Here is a 16497-nt window from a genome sequence, read left to right on the forward strand (position 1 = left end):
ACCCTTGTTGGCAAAGTAATGTCTCTGCTTTTGAATATGCTATCTAGGTTGGTCATAACATTCCTTCCAAGGAGTAAGCGTCTTTTAATTTCATGGCTGCAATCACCATCTGCAGTGATTTTGGAGCCCAGAAAAATAAAGTCTCTCACTGTTTGCCCATTGATTTCCCATGAAGTGATGGGACCAGATGCCATGATCTTAGTTTTCTGAATGTTGAGCTTTAAACCAACTTTTTCACTATCCTCTTTCACTTTATCAAGAAGCTCTTTAGTTCCTCTTCACTTTCTGCCATCAGGGTGGTATCATCTGCATATCTGAGGTTATTGAGATTTCTCCTGGCAATCTTGATTCCAGCGTGTGCTTCTTCCAGCCCAGTGTTTCTCATGATGTACTCTGCATATAAGTTAAATAAGCAGGGTAACAATATACAGCCTTAACTGTACTATACAGCACTCCTTTTTCCCATTTGGAACCAGTCTGTTGTTCCATGTCCAGTTCTAACTGTTGCTCCTGACCTGCATACAGGTTTTGCATACAGGTTTCTCAAGAGGCAGGTCAGGTGGTCTGGTATCCCCACCTCTTTCAGAATTTCCCACATCCACACAGTCAAAGGCTTTGGCATAGTTAATAAAGCAGAAATAGATGTTTTTCTGGAACTCTCTTGCTTTTTCCATGATCCAGCAGATGTTGGCAATTTGATCTCTGGTTCCTCTGCCTTTTCTAAAACCAGCTTGAACATCTGGAAGTTCACGGTTCTTGTATTGCTGAAGCCTGGCTTGGAGAATTTTAAGCATTACTTTACTAGCATGTGAGATGAGTGCAATTGTGCAGTAGTTTGAGCATTCTTTGGCAATGCCTTTCTTTGGGACTGGAATGAAAACTGACCTTTTCCAGTCCTGTGGCCACTGCTGAGTTTTCCAAATTTGCTGGCATATTGAGTGCAGCACTTTCACAGCATCATCTTTCAGGATTTGAAATAGCTCAACTGGAATTCAAGCACCTCCATTAACTTTGTTTGTAGTGATGCTTCCTAAGGCCCACTTGACTTCACATTCCAGGATGTCTGGCTCTAGATCAGTGATCACACCATCGTGATTATCTGGGTCATGAAGATCTTTTTTGTACAGTTCTTCTGTGTATTCTTGCCACCTCTTCTTAATATCTTCTGCTTCTGTTAGGTCCATACCATTTCTGTCCTTTATCGAGCCCATCTTTGCATGAAATGTTCCTTTGGTATTTCTAATTTTCTTGAAGAGATCTCTAGTCTTTCCCATTCTGTTGTTTTCCTCTATTTCTTTGCATTGATCACTGAGGAAGGCTTTCTTATCTCTTCTTGCTATTCTTTGGAACTCTGCATTCAGATGCTTATATCTTTCCTTTTCTCCTTTGCTTTTCACTTCTCTTCTTTTCACAGCTATTTATAAGGCCTCCCCAGACAGCCATTTTGCTTTTTTGCATTTCTTTTTCCATGGGGATGGTCTTGATCCCTGTCTCCTGTACAATGTCACAAACCTCCGTCCATAGTTCATCAAGCACTCTGTCAAATCTAGTCCCTTAAATCTATTTCTCATTTCCACTGTATAATCATAAGGAATTTGATTTAGGTCATACCTGAATGGTCTAATGATTTTCCCTACTTTCTTCAATTTCAGTCTGAATTTGGCAATAAGGAGGTCATGGTCTGAGCCACCATCAGCTCCTGGTCTTGTTTTTGCTGACTGTATAGAGCTTTTCCATCTTTGCCTGCAAAGAATATAATCAATCTGATTCGGTGTTGACCATCTGGTGATGTCCATGTGTAGAGTCTTCTCTTGTGTTGTTCGAAGAGGGTGTTTGCTATGACCAGTGTGTTCTCTTGGTAAAACTCTATTAGCCTTTGCCCTGCTTCATTCCATATTCCAAGGCCAAATTTGCCTGTTACTCCAGGTGTTTCTTGACTTCCTACTTTTGCATTCCAGTCCCCTACAATGAAAAGGACATCTTTTTGGGGTGTTAGTTCTAAAAGGTCTTGTAGGTCTTCATAGAACCGTTACCATATGTAAAACAGATAGCAATTGGGAATTTGCTGTGTGACACAAGGAGCTCAACCCAGTGCTCTGTGACAACCTAGAGGGGTGGGGTGGGGAGGGAGGTGGGAAGAGGGTTCAGGAGGAGGGAGGGGACATATGTATACCTGTGGCTGATTCATATTGATGTATGGCAGAAATCAACACAATATTGTAAAGCAATTATTCATCAATAAAAATTAAAAAATAGCTCTTATACAATAAGCACATGAAAGTTAAATAAAATAAAAACAAATTATAATTTATAATAGCCTTCCTGTAATTTTGAGTAACTTGCAAGTAGCAGTGATTATTATAGGGTATTTCTTCATTACTTTGGTCTAACAGTATAATCATTCTGCCAAAGTTATAAAGAGGTGTTACATGCTGGCAATGCAATTCTAAATGAGCTTCACAACAACTGAAACATGTGCAATAACTCTATTAGATGCCATTCTAAGAGTAAATGGGCATATAAAAAACACTGGGGGCAAAGACAGATTTTTCAATTATCAATTTCCCACCTTGTGAGATTTACCAAGTTACAGTTACTGATAGAAATGTCAGTCTACTGAGGTAGACTGAGGTAGGTCGACTGAGAATCTCTATTCTACTTGATCATTTGTATTACAAAATATTACCTTACCCCTGTCCATAATATGCCATAGGTAAATTAAATTGTGGGTGAACTTTGAACCTCATTTCCACACCATAAGCTCACTTCTGAAAGACATCTGGACTTGATACCCTATTTTCTCACCTGTCCTTAGAAATAACAGCTATGTATGATCTATATTGGTAAAGCCATGAATGAGGAACCCAAAACTTAATGTTTAGGAAGAGGCATATTCTTAGAATTCATATAACCTAAACTTCAATAAAATAAGACAAACTTTCCTACACAGACTTAGTTTACTGAAGTTGCACTTAACACTCTTATGAAAATTTCCATGGGGTATGCCATCACTGTAAGTGTAACAATGCTCTAATAAATCATTACCTGCCTATGGGCTTTCCCACTAGTCATTAGTTTAAGTATTTTAAGAGTTAGAATATTCCATTTCTTATCAATTATAAATGAATATTAAATAACACTTTCAGTTCAGTTCAGTTCAGTTGCTCAGTCGTGTCTGACTCTTTGCGACCCCATGAATCGCAGCATGCCAGGCCTCCCTGTCCATCACCAACTCCCGGAATTCACTCAAACTCATGTTCATCAAGTCAGTGATGCCATCCAGCCATCTCATCCTCTGTCGTCCCCTTCTCCTCCTGCCCCCGATGAGTCAATTCTTCGCATTAGGTGGCCAAAGGACTGGAGTTTCAGCTTTAGCATCATTCCTTCCAAAGAAATCCCAGGGCTCATCTCCCCTAGAATGGACTGGTTGGATCTCTTTGCAGTCCAAGGGACTCTCAGGAGTCTTCTCCAACACCACAGTTCAAAAGCATCAATTCTTCGGTGCTCAGCCTTCTTCACATTCCAACTCTCACATCCATACATGATCACAGGAAAAACCATAGCCTTGACTAGATGGACCTTTGTTGGCAAAGTAATGTCTCTGCTTTTCAATATGCTATTTAGGTTGGTCATAACTTTTCTTCCAAGGAGTAAGCGTCTTTTAATTTCATGGCTGCAGTCACCATCTGCAGTGATTTTGGAGCCCAGAAAAATAAAGTCTGACACTGTTTCCACTGTTTGCCCATTGATTTCCCATGAAGTGATGGGACCAGATGCCATGATCTTCGTTTTCTGAATGTTGAGTTTTAAGCCAACTTTTTCACTCTCCTCTTTCACCAATCCAATAACCAATATCTTTAAAATAAGATAGAATGACTAAATGTAATGTGGTGTCCTAGATGGGATCCTGGGGATAAAAAGCTATTAGTGAAAAACTAGAGAAATCTGAATAAAGTATGGAGTTTAGTTAATAGTAATGTACCACCACTGGTTTCCTTAGAGTTGTGACAATGTACTAAAGTAATGTAAAATGTTAATAATAGGCATAACTAGGTATAACTAGTTATGTGGTATATGGGAACACTCTATATGATCTTCTAAATTTTTCTGTAAATCTATAACTACTCTAAAATAACTATTAGAGTAGAGTTAGTATAGCTGTAGGTAGATTTGCACATTTGTAATTCAGAAAATGAGAGCGTTTCTAGTTAGTGGCTTCTCTCTTCTTGGTCGTGTAGTAGGAAGAGGTCATTTGCTTAGAGTGAGAGAAGAATTAACCAAAGAAATACAATAGGGTAGCCAAATGATACTGAGGATCCACTGAGCTTGATGCTCATAATTTTATAGAAGAACCAATCAGCCCTACTGTATATTCACCAGAAGTGAACTCAAACTTGTTTCTTACCTCCTACTCAAGTGATTTATGTTATTTTTACTACTCTACTTATTATACATTGCAAACTGAAAGTACAAAAAGAAACATGTACACATTGCTATATTTAAAATGGATAACCAACAAAGACCTATTATAAAGCACATGGAACTCTCAAGGTTATGTGCCAGGGTGGATGGGACGGGGGTTTGGGAGAGATGGGATACGTGTATATGTATGGCTGAGTCCTTTTGCTCTTCGCCTGAAACTACCACAACATTGTTAACTGGCTATACCCCAACACAAAATAAAAAGTTTAAAGTTAAAAAAAAAAAAAAAAGTTTATCCTTTTAGAAAGAAAAAATTTTATATTTTGTCTTGAAACAAAAATGTTTTTAAGATAAGAGTATATCATCCATGGAAACATAAGCTCTAACAAATGTGAAGTGTATTTTCATTTTCCCATCTCCTTTCCACGGATTCCCTAATCCTTCCCCTTCACATATAAACCTAGGGTATTAAGAATAATTTTCTAATATACTTCAAAAGAAACCATGACTTTAGTAAAAAAAAAAAAAAAAAAAATAAACAATGAAAAGAATGAACCAATGAAAACCAAAACAGAGCTGCAATGATTAATGTGAAATCGGTAAGCCATTTCAGATTAAAAAAACAAGAGAATTAAGATAGGAACTTTCAACACAAATAAAAGCTTCAGTCACTCAGCATTCATTAGAGGGCACTGTTTTCCTTAATTTCATGTACATTGAAAAAGATAAGTCTTAGATGATAGCTTTGGTGATTAAACCATACCTTTAGTCCCAATCTGAATATTTACTAATTCTAAAATTGATCCTAAGTACCAATCTTTAGTAACACTTGATAACCAAAGAACACTTTCAACCTGGTAATTAAATGACAAAGTTATGTTAATGAAAATGTCTTAAGCAGTGATGTAAAACTATGATGATCATAAACCTATACCAAAATCAAGCTTTAACCTTACTGTATACTAGTGAACAGTGAAAGTCGCTCAGTCGTGTCCGACTCTTTGTGACCCCATGGACTATACAGTCCATGGAATTCTCCAGGCCAGAATTCTGGAGTGGGTAGCTTTTCCCTTCTCTAGGGGATCTTCCCAACCCAGGGATCGAACCCAAGACTCCCGCATTGCAGGCGATTCTTTACCAGCTCAGCCACAAGGGAAACAGAAGAATGCTGGAGTGGGTAGCCTATCCCCTTTCCAGGAGATCTTCCCTATCCAGGAATCGAACCGGGGTCTCCTGCATTGCAGGTGGATTCTTTACCAACTGAGCTATGAGTAAAGCCCCTATTGTGTACTGGTGAATGTCAAATAATAATGTGCTCATATTACACAGCATTAGGTAATTTTATTCTTTAGAAAATGCAACCAAAACAGAAGTTGTTGGCAGATAAAAATATTCCACGATACAATATATAAGAAGATAAAACAACTGTTAGTGACCCAATACTCATCAATGGCTCCTTCTTCAGACCCAAAGTTTAAGAAGGTACTCAGTGCAGTCACTCAGTCGTGTCTGACTCTTTGTGACCCCATGGACTGCAGCAAGCCAGGCTTTCCTGTCCATCACCAACTCCTGGAGCTTACTCAGACTCATGTCCATCGAGTTGGGGATGCCATCCAACCATCTCATCCTCTGTTGTCCCCCTTCTCCTCCTCCTCCTCAGTACTAAGTGGTTCCTGAGCCCTGAGTATTTTATTTTTACACAGTCCCTAGTATCTGGGCTCTACTTTCCATTTCCACATGACTACCACATCATCCTTAACTATGAATTCATTTCCCTGCCTCTAGTCTTTCTCTTGTTCTATTTGTTTACACTTTTCCTGAAGTAACAGTTATGAAACAAAAATGTGATTATGTCAGCTCTTGTTTAAATAAATGTCTCTGAGGTCCTTCTTTTTACATGGGATGAAGTCCAAACTCATTGGCCTGACAGCTGAAGCTTTTTACAGTCAACAGCAGGGGTCCCCAACCTGTGAGGAACCCAGCCCCACAGCAGGAAGTGAGCGGCTGCACAGCAGGAGGTGAGCGGCAGGCAAGTAAAGCTTCATCTACCGCTCCCCATCTCTCACATTACCCCATGAACCATCCCCCCAATCCTGTCCATGGAAAAACGGTCTTCCACTAAATTGCTCCTTGGTGCCAAAAAGGTTGGGGACCACTGGTCTAGATCTATCCTATCCTTTCAAGGCTTATTCTTTAAAATTATTCCATATCTACCCTTCGTATCAATTATAATTTCCCCAACATACTCATATTCTCTGGGTTTTACTACATGAAGTTTCCTTTGCTTAGAACACTCTTCTAATAACTGTCAACTTGACAAAATTCCTACCCATCTTTTTAGAGCCAATTTAAGCACTATCACCTCTGTAAGCCTGTGATGTGCAAAGACATTTTACTTGCTCTTTAACTGTCCCACAGCACTTTATATATACTTCTACACAGAACTAAAGTTATCTAAAAGAGATCCTCACATACACAATCACCTGAATTTATGTCAAGATGACACTGCAACAGGGAAAGCTATTCTTTCAAAAAGCAGTGCTGGGTCAACTGCTACACAATGGGAGACCAAGATACATAACTGACAAGAGCCTTTAATACAGAATGTATAAAGAATTCCTCACACATCAATCAGAAAAAGGCAGTCCAACAGAAGAGAAATAATAGAATTCAACACTTCAAAGAAGAGGATATTTAAATGGCCAATAAATATTAGAAAGGTGTTCAACTTAAGCCATCAAGAAAATGAAAAACAAAACGACAATGCCTGAATGCTCAGTCAGGTCTGACTCTCTGTGACCCAATGGACTGTAGCCCATTTCTCTCTGTCCATGGGATGTTCCAGGCAAGAATACTGGAGTGGGTTGCCATTTCCTACTTCAGGGGAACCACAATGAGATAACACTATACACTCATCAGAAAAATTTAAAAGTTTTTTTGAAAAAGAAGAAAACAGTACCAAAAAAAAAATCATGGAGAGCAACTAGAATGGGATGTAAAATGGTATAATCACTTTGGAACCAACTTTGACAACACCTAGAAAAGCTGAACATGTGCACACAATCTATCCAACAACTCCACTCCTAGGCATGCATCCAACAGAAATGCTTATGTTAACCAAAACACATAATCAGGAATGGTGATACAAGCAATATTTGATAATAGCCAAAATTAAAAATAACATAAATGTAAACATTCATCAACAGAAGACTGAATAAAATATAGTATACTCACCAATGGAACACCATGCAACAAAAAGAACAAACGAATAACCTAACTACAGGCAATAACCCAAATGAAACTAACATTAAGTAAAAGAAGTCGACTGCAGAAGAATACATATTGGTGTACTTCTATATGTAATAGGATATTTTTGTATACTATACATATGAATTTGTATGTATATATATTTATATATATATTTGTGCAATATATTTTATTTGTAGAAAATGTATTTGAAGCATTTGTATATTCATAATTACATAAAGTTCAAAAGTTTAAGAATAATCAGAAAAATATCAAATGCATTTTGAAAATAAATAAGAATGTATGTAAATCAAGATAAAGAAGTCTTTCTTTATATTAAACACTACAAACATAATCAAAACAGTGAAAACCATATAGGTAAAACTAATCTTTGGCATTAGAAGGCAGAGATAATGCCAAAGTTGAGGAAGGGAGAGTAGAAGTGAATAATGAAGTGGCAGGACGAGTTTTCTGGAATTTGGGGGATTTTCTTTTATTTAGCTGGATACAAGTTACACACGTATGCTAACTTCACAAAAATTCATGAAGCTCTACAATTACGTTTATGTACTTTTCTGTGTATCTAGTACATATTAACACATACTTATATACCTGGTACATATTTTGTACATCTAGCATGTATCAGTAAAATTTGCCAAAAAATAAAATAAACCTAAATTCTATTCAATATAACATCTTTAAAATGTTAAGAAGGGAAAATGACAAAATCCAGAAAACAATGTAATAAACTTTAGCTATTAACAATATAAAAATTAATATAAAATGTTTATGCCCAGAAAATCAAACAACCAGATCTAATATAGTAGGTACAGGAGACTTAAAAACTTACTAAGGAAGCTCTCCGAGACCTTCGGCTCATTGGTTGATCAAATGGTGGACTGTTTATCTGCAACTTTTCAAGATACCCATCAGGTATTCTGATATCTGCAGGCAGTGATAACCGCTTATTTAAATCCTTTTAAAAACCAAGAAAAAGAAGATCTATATAGGTAACCACAAACAGAGACGACAAGGGCATTTGACTTTTTAATTCATGAGCTCTAATAGATCATTTCTTAGCAATCAGTAACTATAAAGGTTTGTTGCAATTACAAAGGCATTTACATTAATTATAAGCAGATTCTTTATGGTCTGAGCCACTAGGGAAGCTGTAATATACCAAAAGCAAATGTATTTACTGTAAGCAAAAGTATACAATGCAATTTATTTTACAGAAATGTTCTACAACTGAGTTGAGTCCCTTCATTGATAAAATGAGCATGGAATTAATTTTGACATTATTATATCATATAGTTGCTTTTAAGTCACTAAGTTGTGTCTGACTCTTTGCAACCCTGTTGACTGCAGCACGCCACGCTCCTCTGTCCTCCACTACCTCCCAGGGGTTGCTCAAATTCATGTCCATTGAGTTGATGATGCTATCTAACTATCTTATCATCTGCTGCCCGCTTCTCCTCTTGCCTTCAATCTTTCCCAGCATCAGGGTCTCTTCCAATCAGTCAGCTCTTCACATCAGGTGGCCAAAGTACTAGAACTTCAGCATTATCCCTTCCAATGAATATTCAGGGTTGATTTCCTTTAGGATTGACTGGTTTAATCTCCTTGCAGTCCAAGGGACTCTCAAGAGTCCTCTCCAGCACCACAATTTGAAAGCATCACTCTTCAGCGCTCAGCCTTCTTTATGATCCAACTCTCACATTCAAACATGACTACTGAAAAACCATAGCTTTGACTACATAGACCTTTGTTGGCAAAGTGATGTCTCTGCTTTTTAATATGCTGTCTAGGTTTGTCATAGCTTTTCTTCCAAGAAGCAAGTGTCTTTTTATTTCATGGCTGCAGTCACCATCTGCAGTGATTTTGGAGCCCAAGAAAATAAAATCTGTCACTGCTTCCACTTTTTCCCCTTCTATTTGCCATGAACTGATGGGACTGGATGTCATGATCTTAGTTTTTTGAATGCTGAGTTTCAAGCCAGCTTTTCCACCCTCCTCTTTCACCCTCATCAAGAGGCTTTTTAGTTCCTCGTTTTCTGCCATTAGGGTGTTATCATCTGCATATCTGAGGTCACTGGTATTTCTCCCGGCAATCTTAATTTCAGCTTGTGCTTTACCCAGTCTGGCATTTCGCATAATGTACTCTGCACATAAGTTAAAAAAGCAGGGTGACAAATACACCCTTGTTGTACTCCTTTCCCAATTTTGAACCCGTCAGTTGTTCCATGTCCGGTTTTAACTGTTGCTTCTTGAGCCACATGTCCTGGCAAAGGAGCTTGCATAACTCAATGAAGCCATGCCGTGCAGGGCTAACCAAGCCAGAGAGGTTATATGTAAAGAGTTGTGGAAAAACAAGGTCCAATGGAGGAAATGGTAAACCACTCCAGTATTCTTGCCAGGAGAACCCCATGAACAGCACACCATATAGTTCAGTTTAATTGCTCAATCGTGTCCAACTCTTTGCGACCCCATGAACCGCAGCACGCCAGGCCTCCCTATCTGTCACCAACTGCCAGAGTCTATCCAAACTCATGTCCATTGAGTCGGTGGTGCCATCCAACCATTTCATCTTCTGTTGTCCCCTTCTCTTCCTGCCCTCAATCTTTCCCAGCATCAGGGTCTTTTCAAATGAGTCAGCTCTTCGCATCAGGTGACCAAAGTATTGGAGCTTCAGCATCAGTCCTTCCAATGAACACCCAGGACTGGTCTCCTTCAGGATGGACTGGTTGGATCTCCTTGCAGTCCAAGGGACTCTCGAGAGTCTTCTCCAACACCACAGTTCAAAAGCATCAATTCTTCGGTGCTCGGCTTTCTTTATAGTCCAACTCTCACATCCATACATGACTACTGGAAAAACCATATAGTAGGAATAGGCAAAGTCTACCATAAAATGGGGTTGGTTTGAATAACCAATCATGTGGATATTGCATGATTTTGCATGCAACACAGTGAGATAATTGAAATATTTTATTATTGCTATGTCAGTGGAAATAAGTAAAAGGTATTTCTATTTCATTTAATTATGTGAACTGAGAGAAACAGAGATCTTGCCTATATTATCACACCAAGAAACATAAATTCTATAAAAATAAATCCCTGCTGCTGCTAAGTCGCTTCAGTCGTGTCTGACTCTGTGCGACCCCACAGACGGCAGCCCACCAGGCTTCCCGTCCCTGGGATTCTCCAAGCAAGAACACTGGAGTGGGTTGCCATTTCCTTCTCCAATGCATGAAAGTGAAAAGTGAAAGTGAAGCCGCTCAGTTGTGTCCCACTCTAGCGACCCCATGGACTGCAGCCTTCCTCCGTCCATGGGATTTTCTAGGCAAAAGTACTGGAGTGGGGTGCCATTGCCTTCTCCAAAAATAAATTCCTGCTATTAATAATAAATCAGGAGATAAAATTGAGATGTGTAGAAATCGTACACAGATTTATTGGGAAATATATGGCTTAAGTATCAAAATATATCATGTTCTCAACTATTGAGAAAATAATAATTCTCCCAAGTTAGTTTTATGTTTTACATCACTCTAAAAAAATCACAGTAAGATTATTCTTGGAACAAAACATTTAAAATTTATCTAGAAGAATAAATAGAAAGCAATATCCAAAAACATTCTAAAATAAATAAAAATATATGTGTGGGTATGGGGGTCTTTCCAGATATTAAAGTATACAATATCAAGAGTGTGTCACCTTTGGGGGAGAATACAGCTCAATGTCCAGATATAGATCATAGTATTAAATAAAACTTTTAAACCTATAATAAAGAAAATCATACATATGGTGAAGAGAAATAATTTTATTACTATTGTGATGTAATTTATACAGTGATATGAACAGTTATCATGAGTGTGAGTGAGCTCCGGGAGATAGTGAAGGACAGGGAAGCCTGGCGTGCTGCAGTCCATGGAGTCGCAGAGTCGGACACGACCGAGTGACTAAACAACAATGAACAGATATCAAGTTGATTTCAAGAGCTGAAGATGGTATTTTACCATTTAAAAACTGGTATTGTTTTGCATAACTGATTCAGAAGCAATCTTTGATCAGCAAAAATGCAATCAACCAAGAGGGCAAATACCCTAATCATCAATACCTCAACAGCACTGAAGAAAATAACAACATTCTTATTTCAAAATGTGCTCAATTTTCTAGAGAAAATTATTTTTAATCTATAGTATACACATGAAAATAATATTCATAATCAACTTCTGTCTTCAAGGTTATACACAACATTGACAGAGAGAAGGAAATGAGCTTTTCATTCTTTCACATGGAGAAATAACTTAACATGTGCTACAGAGATTAGTAGGTATAATAAACCAAAAAAGGAAGTGATATCCATATTCATAATATAAAGCAAGGAAAAAAAGCTGGTGCTTATTTTTTGTATACTTTTTGAAATCTGAAAATATTTATAAAATCTGAAGTACCTAGATGAATCTCAAAAATATTAATTAGGGAGCAGTCTCTCAGAACTGTCTGAGATGCTGCCTCCCAGGCTGTAGTCCTCATTTTGCCCCAAATAAAGCTTAACTCACAACTCTCAAAAAAAAAAAAAATAATAATTAAAATATTTTCTAAAAGGAAGACTTTCCCTAATGTATCATCTTGGATTTCTGAAACTTTTGAAAATTCAAATTTCCCTTACAAAGACTCTACATAGTATTTTGCAGAATGTTTAAGTATAATTACTGTATATGTGCCTTGGTATAATAGATAATTAGGAAAAAATATTCACAGACTAGTTTTTATTAATGTGAAGGAACAACTTTCTTAGAGGTGTCATTGCTGTCATGAAAATTTTCAAATAGGCATTTATTCTTATGTATTTATACACACAAACACAGGCATATTTGTTTTTTTTTAAAAAATGGTACCTCTATTGAGATCCGCCTATGTATACGATTTCTAAGACAAACACCCGTAGGTGACTGGACTTCATCAGATGATGTCCCAGAAGCTTGGTCACTCTCGCCATCTGATCCCATTTTTAAATTTTCATGAACAATATCTGTATCAGAAAATGAAATATTATTTATCTTAGAAGAGATGTATTAAATTCTACAGAATCACATAATTTATTATCTCTACATGTAAGATGCAGACAGCCAACAGCCAAAAATCATAGCATAAAAGGTCTTTTACATTCTGGGTACCACAGGTGTGCAGTTAATAAAAACTGCACATTTAGGACAAATGTCCTAAAACAGTAGTATTAAATCCTCTTATGCTCTAAGATTATAAAAAGTTATTTTTAAAAAACTAACATTCAAGTTATTAGCAAGAGTTGAATAATAAAATTAGAGACCAAAAGTAACACTTGACGATTATTTAGTCAGTTCTCGTATTTTCCAGATGTAGAAACTGAGACTTTGAAAGGTTAAACGGCTTTCAAAGGTCACAGAGCTTAGAGGCAGAGCCAAAATAGAAACCTGAACTTTTATTTAGTTTAGTATTCTTTCCATTTAATAATGTGCCATTGGGTCATATCAAGATGAACTGGTTCTTTGCATAGTCTTTAAAAAAACTGTTTTACAGTTGCTAATGTAGCTCCCCATCCCCAAGTGTTAAAAAAACAATTCAAAAAAGTATTCACTGAGTACTGATTTTGTATAACTACAAATACAGTACCACAAAATCTACGGGGGCAAAAACATCTTTCACTTACAATGCAAGGTAAATTATGATTTTTTAAAATAAGAATAAAAGTTAAATGGGAGTAGAGGGTAGGGAGATTAATTCCTTTTATACCTGCTCTTATATTTACATTGGTCAATCACCTTCTAATTCATAGAGCCAGAGTAGCCCACCAGAAACATATGCTAGATCTCATACACATCTCTTTCCATGGGTCCTCTCCACAGAATTATTCACTCCCCCAAAAGTATCATGTTCTTCCACACTGAAGTGCTTTAGCAAGCTTTTTATTTTTTCTTATCTGTAAGAGGTTATTTCTTCATTTTATCAATGTGGTGAATTCATTCTTCAACAGTATGCTCATATGCCATCAGGTCTTTTCTATATCAGACACAAATGAACACTGTGCCCACACCTAGCACACCAACTGTGTTGAAGAGCAGTTTTTGGTTCATGTGATTTTATATCAAGCTATGAGATCCCCTGGGGGCAGAATCTGACTTATTTGCTTTTCTATTCCTAGAACCGAACTAAATTTGTTTAGTAAGTAGCTCAACAAATACTACACTGATTTAAACACTTACTAAAAAAGAAAAAGAAAAAATCAAAGTATGGACCAGACAACTGAACCTTTTCTTTCAAATGAAATGTTATATGAAATATCAACATGTAAAATAAATAAGAATAGTATTTTACAACTACAAATTTGAACTTCTAGTTATTTACTTACAAAAATATGAGAACTATTTAAATTAACAAAAAAACTGAACTCCAGGGTCTCATCAAATCAGTCTTAGATTTCATACATTTCTGTATTTTGTCTTGGTAATACATTATTGGGAAAATTCTTATTCACACTGATAAGCAGCTGCAAAAATAACAGTTTTTAATAGACCAATATGTAATTTAAGAATACAGTTTAATGACACATTTCTGGAGAAATTTTATACTGAACAAAAAATTAATTTGGCAGTAGAAGTCAATGTACTGGGTGATTGATTCCTAATCTGATGGTATTAAAGACATCTGAGACCAAGCACTCTTTTCTACCACTCTTCAAAAATGTTAAAGGTAATTTAATCGTGTCTTCCGAAAATCTACAAATCTTCCTCAGAAAATGTTGAATATACTTTAAAATGTATAGCTGAGTTTGCCTGATGGCATGCTTAATACCCAGGAAGCAGAGACAGAGAACTGAAGGTCCAAAATTTTTATGTAAAAATTGACTTGTTACTTTCTTTGGAGGGGTTTCTGATCTTGGTAAGAGTGTGCCTGGATTTAGCCACCACAGTGAAATAAAAGATGAAGCCTTGGGTGTCCCACTTGAAAATGAGAGCTTTCTGTAGAAAGGCAGATGACTCTCAAAAGAGCTACATCTTCAGTAAAAGGTAGACTTAAAAACAGAAATCTGCTCTCCCACATGAGGACTACAAAGGAGTTTATCAATTTCAGACTATGAGTAAATACTTGGTAGCATCTGACTCAACCAAGAAACACCTCATGTCACTAACAAGCTAGTTCCTACATGAATACCAGTTGGTATCTTCACTTCCATCAATAAGAAAAGAGTGAAGCAATGAAGCCTTATGTCAAGACTTCATTCATTTGTCACCAGTATGAGCAACTTCTTTTCTGAATCAGATAATAATTCTTAAGTAATAGAAGAACTTACTTAAGAAATTACTTCTCAAATGGCTCATTTTTGTATAATTCACAATGTTAACAGCTACAGACAGACATAACCCACTTTAAAATTTAATCTGCATTACTAATATTTTCAACATCACTTTAAGTTTAGACCAAGGATCAGTATATATGACCTGTTTTTGTATGGCCCTGAGCTAAAAATGGTTTTGGCATCCTTAACAGATTATTTTAAAAAGATGACATGCAACGGACCATATATGGCCCACAAAATTTGAAAAAATTTTTACGGCGTGAACCTTTATAGAAAAAGTTTGCCAACCCCTAGTCTAGACAATCAAGAGAACAACAAATTAAGCCCTGATCTGAAGTGTTTTCCAATTTCTGTGAGGGTAAATACTCCCTTTGTGGCCAAACCTCAAGCTACCAGTATGGTATCACTGAACACCTGGTTGGGTAATATGAACACCATGACATTAGTATTTTTGAGTATTCAGATATAGGAGAAATATCCCCAAAGCGTAGTAGGCAACAGTTAACTGTAGTAAAATAATTAGGAAATAATGACTTCTGGCTATTTATTACCTACATTTTTAATTTGATTTACTTAATTGTAAGTTTATATAATTTAAATTTCAATAATGGCTATGATTAACAATCAGCTTGCCAATTTTCTGAAAATTTAACAATCATCTCTCATGAACCAGTCTGAGACACAGACAAAAACCCCTGTAGACAAGCTCATCCTCTCAAAATGAACACATAAGAAAATAATCTGTGGGTTGATACCATGGCAAGATTAAGTAGATAAAGAAACAAGCAGAATAAAACCTTCAGAAACTTCAGTAAATATAATTATGTCATGAGTCTATAAAATAATATTTAAAATTATTTAAAAAACAAAACATGATAAGAAAGCATAAAAAAAAAAGACCAGAGAAATAAACAGAAACTTGCAGACATATATTTTTCTTAGATTTAAAATGACACAAAGACAAGAATAACAACTCAGGTAATAATCATATATACTAATTATTGCAGTTAGCTATCAAAAAGTGATAATCTGGAGTTACTGAGGTATGACCCCAAATTAAGCACCATCTCAAACTGCTATTCATCCTGAAATTTTACATCTACCTCTTCAGGGCTCTATCTTCTGGTGAACAGGTTTTCAAACATTACTCCTCCTTAGTGTCAGCACTACTGCCTGTCCAGAACCTTCCAGTTTTCTGCTCTCTCTCCTATTCCCTTGATTTTTACCTTACAAGAAAAAACTAGATAATGAAGGTGGGCAGACTTGCATACAGCTGAAACCTAGCTATGGACATAACCCACAGTCAGAAAAATTTTAAAAAGCAGATACATTACCTAATCTGCTTCCATTTCTGGGCATTGCCATGAAGGAACCAAGGCTTCCTCCAATAACGCTATGTGGTCTCCGCAGTGGGGGCTTCTTAAAGGACCCTGTGTACTGGTGGAGGAAGGAATGCATACTGTGCGAGGTCGGGGGCCTGCCATTCTTCACGAT

The 16497-nt window shown here is 36.7% G+C and overlaps 1 protein-coding gene across 2 annotated transcripts in view; it reads right to left on the reverse strand.

Moving 5' to 3' along the window:
- CDK17 (cyclin-dependent kinase 17) overlaps positions 1-16497 on the reverse strand; it is a 61160-nt gene that overhangs the window by 39816 nt on the left and 4847 nt on the right. For both annotated transcript variants that reach the window (XR_824975.1, XM_010836294.1), the window contains exons 3-5: positions 16338-16480; positions 12566-12699; positions 8519-8644 (exon numbers count right to left, since the gene is read on the reverse strand). Coding sequence is in view for 1 of the 2 variants with exons in the window: in XM_010836294.1 (XP_010834596.1) it covers positions 8519-8644; positions 12566-12699; positions 16338-16480 (403 nt within the window). In the remaining variant the exon portion in view is untranslated. The remainder of the gene's footprint in view (positions 1-8518; positions 8645-12565; positions 12700-16337; positions 16481-16497) is intronic.

This window comes from Bison bison, unplaced genomic scaffold (assembly GCF_000754665.1).
Source record: "Bison bison bison isolate TAMUID 2011002044 unplaced genomic scaffold, Bison_UMD1.0 scf7180017864062, whole genome shotgun sequence".
Lineage (NCBI taxonomy): Eukaryota > Metazoa > Chordata > Mammalia > Artiodactyla > Bovidae > Bison > Bison bison.